General features: G+C 40.8%; 1 protein-coding gene across 1 annotated transcript in view; it reads left to right on the top strand.

Moving 5' to 3' along the window:
• Positions 1-1,458: 1,458 nt before the first annotated feature.
• LOC117945060 (mitoferrin-1-like) overlaps positions 1,459-10,843 on the top strand; it is an 11,719-nt gene continuing 2,334 nt past the window's right edge. Inside the window, exons 1-3 of the mRNA XM_034872312.1 lie at positions 1,459-2,031; positions 6,951-7,179; positions 9,364-9,474. Of these exons, the coding sequence (XP_034728203.1) occupies positions 1,831-2,031; positions 6,951-7,179; positions 9,364-9,474 (541 nt within the window). The 5' untranslated portion in view covers positions 1,459-1,830. The remainder of the gene's footprint in view (positions 2,032-6,950; positions 7,180-9,363; positions 9,475-10,843) is intronic.

Below are 10,843 nucleotides of genomic sequence, written 5' to 3'. Positions count from 1 at the left end.
CTAGAAACGACCAACTAGAAACAACCGACTAGAAACAATCGACTAGAAACGACCAACTAGAAACAACCAACTAGAAACCACCGAATAGAAACGACTAACTAGAAACAACCAACTAGAAACCACCGAATAGAAACGACCAACTAGAAATAACCAACTAGAAACGACCAACTAACGGATCACTTTAAAATAAAAAGTCAAGTAAAGTATAGTTTTTGGTGTAAGAAAGAATTATAAGTTGTATCTTTTAAAATAAACTAAGCTTTAAAAGAACTTCGGTCCTAAACGGTTCCATCAGCGTTTATCACATAATCCGAATATCATCAAGAGAGATTCCATCGAATTTTACTGTTTCCATGAGCCATTTTTAATTTGATGTCACCTAATTTTGGTAAAAACGTGTGGATGGAAACATAGAGACAGAAAGAAGAACCCTCTTCAGGATCTCACCGACGCCGATGCCCGTTCTACGAGGATTAGAATAAACCAAAAGACATGATGTGAATATATTTATGTTTCATAAAGGGTTTTCTTTTGAGGGTGGAAGATAGTTTGTGTGCAATAGTGTGAGTGTGTGTGTGTGTGAGTGAGTGTGTGTTTGTGTATGTGTGTGTGTGACGAAGGACCAGCAAATTTATACAGTCCTTATCAATCACCAAAACAGTGTGTGAGTGAGTGTGTGTGTGTGCGCGTGTGTGTGTGTACCTGAGTGAGTGTGTGTGTGTGTGTGTGTTTGAGTGTGTGTTTGTGTTTGTGTGTGTGTGTGTATGTGTGTGTGTGTGCGTGAGTGAGTGTGTTTTTGTATGTGTGTGTGTGTGTGTGTGTATGTGTGTGTGAGTGTGTGTGTACCTGTGTGTTTGTGTTAGTGTGTGTGTACGTGTGTGTGTGAGTGAGTGAGTGTGTGTGTGTGAGTGTGTGTACCTGAGTGAGTGTGTGTGTGTGAGTGAGTGCGTGTGTGTTTGTGGCTGTGTGAGTGTGTGTATGTATGTGTAGGTGTGTGTGTGTGTGTTTGTGTCAGTGTGTGTGTACGTGTGTGTGAGCGAGTGTGAGTGTGTGTGTGCGTGTGTGTGTGAGCGAGTGTGAGTGTGTGTGTGTGTGTGTGAGTGCGTTAGACTCTCTAGTTTATTATGATACTTTCTACCTTGTGCTCCTCTACATGTATCTAAGAGCTGTAAGTTACCTTGTGTTTATTTGAGATAAAAAAAACTACACATGGCCAGTTAATAAAAACATGATGCAAAGTTCTTGAACAAATATCATTTTTTGTGTTAGTCTTACTTTTGTAAAACTGTGAAGCAATTTGACTTATAATAGAGTTTTAATACTTCCCTCCTAAGGTTATTTGTCTGTCGTTCTTATTATTTCCTTAAAGAACTGGTAAGCCATATTCGAGGAAACTAGTAAGAAGGTTGGAGCCGAAAAGAAGACTTCCCTATAGTATTAGTTAAAACAGATGATGCCTGATAAGGAGACCATCCCTAGTTATCTAATCGAGCAGGTATGCGGTTAAACTCTTGTCAAACCCATTCAAACAACAGACACAAGCAGGCATGGCATGCAAAGCAGCAGCTCAGTGAACTGTCAACGGTATCGACCACCGGACACTTTTCATTGGCCGCCTCAAACCAAGAGCCCGCCCCATTGAGGATTCTCCTGGAAATCATTGGTCCACATTCATCTAAGCCACGCCCTCAGCAGTGTACGTCACAGGGGCGCTGGAAACTCCAGCAAGTGGAGGGGATGTTGTGGTTATCCATGCCGCCGCCGCCGCCGACGACTTCTCTCTGAGTGTCATCTTGTCAAGAAGCCCGACGGGAGGAGAGCTCACCACGCATGGAGTTGAGCTCGGACCCGGCGGTGGCAACCCTGGAGATGTCGCAGACCCCGAGCCAAGACGACGAGCCCTTCGGTGGCGACGGCGGCGGCGACTACGAGAGCTTGCCACCTCATGTCTCCGTGACGAGCCACATGACAGCGGGAGCCGTGGCGGGCATCCTGGAGCACACGGTGATGTACCCCGTGGACTCCGTCAAGGTAACGTACACGGAGGCGGCGTAGCGCAGCGGCACGTCACGTCACGCTCGCTCGCTCCGCCACAACGGCTCATTCACGTGCTAGCCACGGAGCGTTGCTAAGTGTGCCAACGGGCTGTTGCTAACGACCGTTAGCAATAGAATGTTCGATATACCAATTTGTGGTTAGCTTAGCTGGTTAAAACACGTCCGCTTGGCTGAGTCGACTGAACAAACTAGTCGAGCAGGCTAGCGTAACGATGCGTTAAACCGGAATAAAAACCGAGCTAGGGTTTTTATTAATTCCCGTAGTTCCTCCTTGATGTGACCTAACTTTGCTAACATTGCTGCTGAACGTCCAGTGTCACCTTAATTTACCCAAAGTCACATTTAAGCAAGGTTACGGCTCGTTTTGCTGGGTAAACACGGTTCAATGCTGTAACTCGGGTTGTTTTTTCATACAGTGTAACGACACGAAACGAGTTATCCGGGAAAAATAATAATAATAATAATAATAATAATAATAATAATAATAATAATAACACGTTTATCTAATTAAAAGTTGACACTTTTACAGAACAAAGTCACAAGTTAACAGTGTTAAAAATGAGATCAACTAATATAAAAAAAAGTAACAAAAAGTCATCAAATAAAGCAGTAAATATTAAAAAAGCTGGAACGTCATGTTGGGCTTTTTGCTAAGAAGCTACAGCTTCTCAAATTTGATTTATTTTTAATTTTTTTTACTTGTAATAATTGCAAACTTAATATTTTTGGCTTTTGGACAGCTAGTCGGACACAACAAAACATTTGAAGATGTCACCTTGGGGTCCAGGGAATTAGGTGAGCTTATTGAAATAGGGCTGCAACTAACTTTAATGATTATTTTCATTGTTGGGTAATGTGTTGATTATTTTCTGGATGCATGGATTAGTTGTTTAGTCTCAGAAATGTCAGAAAATTGTGAAAAATGTGGATCAGTGTTTCACAAAGCCCAAGATGATGTCCTCAAATGTCTCGTTGTGTCCACAACTTAAAAAATATTCAATTCACTCTCACAGAGGAGAGAAGACACTAGAAGATATTCACATTTAACACGCTGGAAGCAGAGAATATTTGACCTTTTTTTTTATAATTTAATATATATATAGCCCTTTGAGATTTCCTTGTGAAAATGTAAAAGGGCATTATAAATAAAATGTATTATTATTATTATTATTATTATTATTATTATTATTATTATTATATAAAATGACTCAATAAATTATTTTAAAAGTAGTTGGCGTCTAACTAAGGTTGTTTCACACCTGCCTCGTTTAAAACGAGCACCTGGAGCGTTTGGTTGGATAGAGACGTTAATTTGGGCGACTCTCGGTTCAGGTGAACTTGAAAACACACACACACACACACACACACACACACAGGAACACGCACAGTAAAACACACACACACACACACACACACACACACACACACACACACACAAAAACACACACACACAGACATACACATACAGACACAGCAACACACACAGTAACACAAACACACACACACACATACACTCTAACACTCACAGTAACACACACACACTCACAGTAACACAAACACACACAGTAACACAAACACAGTAACACACACACTCACAGTAACACACACACACACACAAACAGAAACACAAACACACACACACACACACACACACTAACACGCACAGTAAAAGACAAACACACACAGGAACACACACACACACAGTAACACAAACACTCTAACACGCACAGTAAAACACACACACACACAGTAACACAGACACACACACACACACACACACGATAACACACACAGTAACACACACACAGTAACACAGACACACAGACACACACACACGATAACACACACAGTAACACACACACAGTAACACACACACAGTAACAGACACACACACAAAACCAATTCAGAAAGCATCAACAAGAGTGTTGATTTTTTGACGGGACGACAACTCGAGGGTTAAAATCGTCCGGCGTCTGAAGAATCAAATCCCGAACATTTGGGTTTAAAATGTGAGCGTTGCCCCCCCCGGTCCTCCTCGTCTGCTCGGCTGTACCCGTTGTCCCGGTAACGCGGCGCGCCGCCCTCACGGTGATCCTGACGTGGCACGGGCAAGCGTCATTAACATGCCGCACGGGGAACCTTACATGCTCTAGTCTTTCCAAATGAACTGTCTTTATTACTCAAACCACGGGCGCCATTTCCTCCTGTGGTTTCCACGGTTACACAACGACCTTCCAGCTGCGGGCGCTCGTTCAGTTCGATCTGTCTCCAGGTTACAAAGAACCGGTTTGGAAATTTTAGTCAACCTAAAGTGATGTAAGAATTAAGCACGGTTTCCTATTTGATCTTTTTTATTTTTTTTAATTCCTCACAGTTGCAATGGACAGTATAGCCAGTACATAGCCAGTACATAGCCAGTACATAGCCAGCACCTTGCCAGCACATAGCCAGCACATAGCCAGCACATAGCCAGTACATAGCCAGCACATAGCCAGCACATAGCCAGCATATAGCCAGCATATAGCCAGCATATAGCCAGCATATAGCCAGCATATAGCCAGTACATAGCCAGCACATAGCCAGCACATAGCCAGCACATAGCCAGCATATAGCCAGCACATAGCCAGCATATAGCCAGTATATAGCCAGCATATAGCCAGCACATAGCCAGCACATAGCCAGCATATAGCCAGCATATAGCCAGCACATAGCCAGCACATAGCCAGCACATAGCCAGTATATAGCCAGCATATAGCCAGCACATAGCCAGTACATAGCCAGTACATAGCCAGCACATAGCCAGCATATAGCCAGCATATAGCCAGCACATAGCCAGCACATAGCCAGCACATAGCCAGCACATAGCCAGTATATAGCTAGTAAATAGCCAGTATATAGTCAAAATGCACCACAGAGTGCCACAGGAATTCATTCCTGCCTTGTCTGTTTTTTTGCACAACTTTTTTAAGGCATTTGATGCTTTTAAAAGAGTAAATTTCTTTAAACGGGTTTTTGTCTTATTTTTTCTTTAGAAGTTCCCTGTTTTTTGCTGCCTTAAAAAAAATAATCAGGGGTTTTGTCTCTTTTTTCTCTCCAAATTCTTCTATTCTTTTCTATTTATTTTGGTCTCTGGAACCCCCTTCTAAATGTTGAGTTAGAGTTACACCCTTGGGTGCTCATGACATCTTATCGCTGTTGTGCACATTGTGAGTCCGCCCTGCGCGGTAAAGGGTGTGTGTCTGCCGCGGCTCCTCTGCAGGGTTGATTAGTAAACCGCCACCGAGGCGGGGCAGCTGAATAAGTTCTGTAGATGGTGGAGGCGTTTCCTTTTTAGTCTGTTAAAATGATTTATGACCATCGCTGGACGGTGACTTGATAACGTCTTCACGCAGACTTTGCTCATGTCTAACCCTCATGTTGTCTTTCTTTGGGTCACATTGACCAGTTTTCAGGTATTATTGTTGTTTTTTTGGTCAAATAAATAAGTGCTGAAAATGTCAAACCAAAAACATAAAACCCCACAACGTTGGAAAAAGTTAGAAATAGTGTGAAAAAGCGATAATAATGTTGAAAAAAACAAACATTTTTTTTCATTGTTGATGGGAAGACGACACAAGGGTTAAGAACCGACTGCAGAACCAGGTCCATAACGTCACAAAAAAATAGAAAATTAGGAAATTTGTGTCCAAAATCAATAGACAACACAAGGGTTAATTTGGTGCTGTTATTACCTGTTTCACACTGTCTGAATCATTTATTTGGGAATAAATCATGGGTAAAACGCTAGCTCTAGTATGCTATCACATCGTCACATGTTCATTTTCCACATCGGACATTCAGTGTTTCCACAGTGTCTTTAAAAAGAAAAGGAAAAAAGTCTTAAAATTAACATTTTAGGCTTTAAAAAGTCTCAAATTCGCTGAAGTATTGTGTTCTAGGTCTTTAATTTTAAGCAGGTCTTACATATCTCCCACAGCGTGTTCCCAACGGTTTCCTTCCTCCGGCTTAACAATAAAATCTCAATTACATATCCGCTTGATGCAGATTTGGGATCTAGGGGGCACACAGAACTTGGCAGCACAGTTTAAGTTTGCATGGTTAAATTTAATGCTTTATAGATCACATTGTTCTGTTGAAGGCAGAGACAAAAGTGCTACAGATTTTCTGTAGAGATAATGTAAAGGATAAATTAAGCTTGGTAAAAAGCAACTTGCAGACAGTTCAAACTGCATCCTTGGACTGTGTGTTGGTGTTTTTTTGTTGGTTTTTTACTAAATGCTCGATGATAAAACATCTCATGCACTTAAAATCTAAAATTAGGTTAGTCTTCAGTGACCAAACGCCTAATACTCAGAGTTCATAGAACATATTGTGAAGTTATAGTAAAGCTTAAACGGCTATAATGAAGTTAGTTAGATTGGGAAATATTGTGTTTATATAAAAATGTCTGTGAAAGCTGGATGTGACTGTCGGACACATTATTTGCCCGAGAGCTGCAAAGATAAATTGATTATCTGTCAACTATTTGATGATAGATTCATTTCAAGTCATTTTTTATGAATAAAAAGTATAAGATTCTCTGTTTCCAGCTTGTTATTGTTATATATTTTAGTTTCTTCTCTCCTCTGTGACAGTTAACTTAATATCTTTGAGTTGTGGACAAAACAAGACATTTCATGACGTCATCTTGGGCTTTTTGGGGAAACACTGATCCACATTTTTCACAATTTTTTGATATTTAAGAGACCAAAACAACTAATCCATTCATCATGAAAATAATCAACAATGAAAATAAGCGTCACAGTAGTTGCAGACCTGACTCCGAGTCACAGTCGTGCACAGCCTCCGCTTTAGTACTTGGTTTAAATGTCTGTCTTTATTTTTTTTTTCCAGACCAGGATGCAGAGCCTGCAGCCAGACCCAAATGCACAGTACAAGGGTGTGTATCAGGCTCTGAGAAGGATCATACAGACGGAGGGGCTCCTCAGACCCCTCAGGGGCCTCAACATCACCATGATGGGAGCGGGACCGGCTCACGCGCTCTACTTCGCCTGCTACGAACGGGTCAAACGCTCACTGAGTGACGTCATGCAGAGCGGAGGCAACAGCAATTTAGCCAATGGTACGTAAATCCCGCGCACTGTAAAACCCAATGGACGTAGCGGTTAGCCTGTAACAATTACTAAATAAATAATTGTCTAATTGCAGTTTTTATTTATTTAATTTTTTACATGATCACGATTATTTTGTGATACCGCACTCAAAGCATTAGAGGATTATTTAAAATGAGATTGGTCACATTATTGTTTGGCTCCATCAAACGCGTTAGCAATACCAGCGTAGCGTCAGCTAACGGTAACGTTAGCTTAGCAGCTAGCCTGTGATGCTACTGATTCCTTCCACACGATGCTAACGTAGGTCCGCAGGGATGCTGATTTTATTTTTCTAATCTGTACAGAACATCTTATTAACTATAGCTAAGAGTCTAGGGCAGGGGTCTTCAACGTTTTCCAGGCCAAGGACCCCCAAACTGATGGCGAGATGGAGCGGGGACCCCCTAATTATATATATTGTATAAAATTGTGTTATATCAAACTGGTCCTATAGTGCCATGTGTGCATTGATGACTGAAAGACATCTTCTGCCTCCATTTATCTGTTTAGTACAGTGTGTTAAATTCATGTTAATGTGTATTTAAAGACATTTCAATTGGTGGAAAAAATTGCAGGGGGGGGGGAATATAAAAAAAAAGTCTAATCAACCAAAACTTTCGCGACCCCCATGCAGTAGGACCCCCTGTTGAAGACCCCTGGTCTAGGGGGTTAGACTGTTGATGGCAACTGTTGATTTTGTTTAGATGCGCCTAATAAAGATGTGCTATGGTTTTTATTGACGGGAATAAATGTTCTATTTTCAATTCTTTTGTTAATTTAAGCAAAAAAAATTTGGGGGAGAAAAGTGGTGTGGCTGTGAACCTGCGTATTTGGTTCACATAACAGTGATGTATAACAGAAGATAAATCCTGGGATTCATTTAAAATTTCATTTGTTTAAAACGTAATGAATAAATAAATAAATAAATAAAAAGACGATTTATATTGGTATATTGGCATTTACTTCTGAGCAAAATTTGGGATTGTTACCTACGTAGCATCCGTGACGTCACCCCTTGGATTTGGTAACGCTGTTCTGAAGCCTTGAGTTCGGCAGTTTGTCCGTCGTCGTCTTGGTTGTTTGACGAGAGGGTGGAGCTGGGGAGGAGGACGCGTCTAAGCCGATGTCGTTTATGGTTGCGATGGTGCTATGCTAAGCTAAACGCTAAAGAATCAGAATCCGCTTTATTGACCAGGTATGAAGACACATACGAGGAATTTTCCTTTGGAGCATAGTTGCTCACAACGTGCTTGCACATTCAAAACAAACAACCAAACAAACAATATATACACACTAATATAGACACACTAATATATAAAGAGGGGAAAGCTACCAGACGGTCCTCCAGTGGAGTTTTGCTGGCGGGTAAATGCGGACCTCAGGGTACTGGCGCCGTTCATCAGCATGTACGTGTGTGTAACTGGATACACTATGCAATTTCATAACTGTGCAATATTTAATATCTAATACTTTAGTGCAATTTCATAACTGTAATAATATTTTCATAATGCGTATACAAACCATATTCATCTTTCTTACTATTTTATTGTATATTTGTCTCTGCACCCTCCTCCCCCTTTTGCACAATTTATATTTTATTCTAAATTATATTCCTTCTTGTTGACACTGGAAAGGGGTTGCCTCCATCTTGTTGCCCAGGTATTGCACATGTGTAAAATGACAAAGGCTTTCTGGTGGTAAATGGCAGACTTTCCCTGAAGTTCCCAGCTAACTCCAGAAATGGAAATTAAATATAATGCAGCTTTAAGGAGCTTCAACATTGGATCCCCTTTCAGACCTGGAAGCATTATTTTTAACGGCCTATGATTTCCACGTCTCAACACAAATCACTTGATTGTCATACTAACGGCTTTTTTTTTTTTTTACCCTAGGCTGAGATAAAAGTCCCGGCGGAGAGTAGTTAGGATAAGTCACTTTATTGCCATATCCTGTTTACAATGGAAAAGATAAAGCCATATTACAAATATGAAAAATCCAAACACTTACCCTAACCTCTACTTAAATAAAAGCTCATCTAAAACAACTCTTTGATTTAAAAATGTAAAAGAAAGTAAGAAAATGTAATTTATTCAGGCCTGAAAAGACGTTGTTTGTATTAACAAGTTGAGACCTGACCCGGTTTGTGTTAACAGGTGTAGCGGGTAGCGTGGCCACGGTTCTCCACGATGCCATCATGAACCCGGCTGAAGGTAAGAGAAAAGATTTCATTGCGCCCTTTTTAAAAGAACAGCATTCTCTATATCGTGATTTCACCATTGTCAACAAATCCCTTGAAAGAAACACAACCTACAATAAATCCTGCTAAGCAGTATTATCCAGTGTTTCCAAAGCTTCATAGGCTTCATTCCACTGTGCCGTACAGCGCCATTGTTCTCCAAAAAATTAGCCACTTCTTATCATCGACTTTAAGCAAAATCAACGATTTTGTCCAACATGACACCGTGACTTTGCGTAAACATACACCCCAACTTTCTTAAGCCGAGTGGCATGTTATCTGTACGCATTCTGAGCTATGCGTGTCGACGCTGACTACAGCGAGCGTAAACATACATTTGTCGTGTTATTGCAAGAAGAAAGCGATGTTTGAGTTGACCAGTCCACCCCCCCGATCGCCCTCCCTACGCGGCTTTTCGCCCTTTAATACTACCTGCTACGCTGTAAAATCACACGCTATCGCAAGGTAATGTAAGTCAATGGAGGTCAATCGGTGTTGCTAAACACGCTAAAAAGTGTCGATAAGGATGTGTAGTGTAAGTAAGCGTCTTGATAACACGCCAGTAATGGCAGACGAATCGGCGTGTCAAAACATTCGGCGTTTCATGAGATCGGTCTGAGCCACATGCCACCCATAGATCTTCATTGTTTTTTGGGGCTGGTGAGTGAAGCTAATCTACCAGCTACTTTCATATTTTACCAGCATTTGACTAGTAGATGGTGCTAATTCTGAACCCTGACCTTAAGTGCGAAGTAAAAAATGTAGAACTGTCAAACGATTCAAATATCTATCGTGATTAATCGCATTAATGTCATAGTTAACGTTTGTATCTATTCTAAATGTCCCTTGATTTTGTTTTGTCCCATTACTTTTCTCGTTTTAACATGGAAAAGTGGAAATGTTTCTTATTGAAAACAACATTGGCATTAAGCCTACTGTAGTGTTCAATATATACAGTGTGTGTGTATATATATATATATATATATATATATATATATATATATATATTGAACACTACAGTAGTAGTGAAGTTCTAATGAAGTTCTATTGAACAAACATGGCGTGTGTTAAAACATGCTAACATGGCTACTTGTGGTAAAACATGCTAACATGGCTACTTGTGTTAAAACATGCTAACATGGCTACTTGTGGTAAAACACGCCAACATGGCTACTTGTGGTAAAACATGCCAACATGGCCTCTTGTGGTAAAACATGCTAACATGGCCACTTGTGGTAAAACACGCCAACATGGCCTCTTGTGGTAAAACATGCTAACATGGCCACTTGTGGTAAAACATGCCAACATGGCCTCTTGTCGTAAAACATGCTAACATGGCTACTTGTGGTAAAACATGCCAACATGGCCTCTTGTGGTAAAACATGCTAACATGGCTA

The sequence above is a fragment of the Etheostoma cragini genome, chromosome 5 (genome assembly GCF_013103735.1).
Source record: "Etheostoma cragini isolate CJK2018 chromosome 5, CSU_Ecrag_1.0, whole genome shotgun sequence".
NCBI classification, from domain to species: Eukaryota; Metazoa; Chordata; class Actinopteri; order Perciformes; family Percidae; genus Etheostoma; species Etheostoma cragini.
Note: the sequence above shows the minus strand (reverse complement) of the source record. Positions and strands in the feature narration are given on the sequence as shown.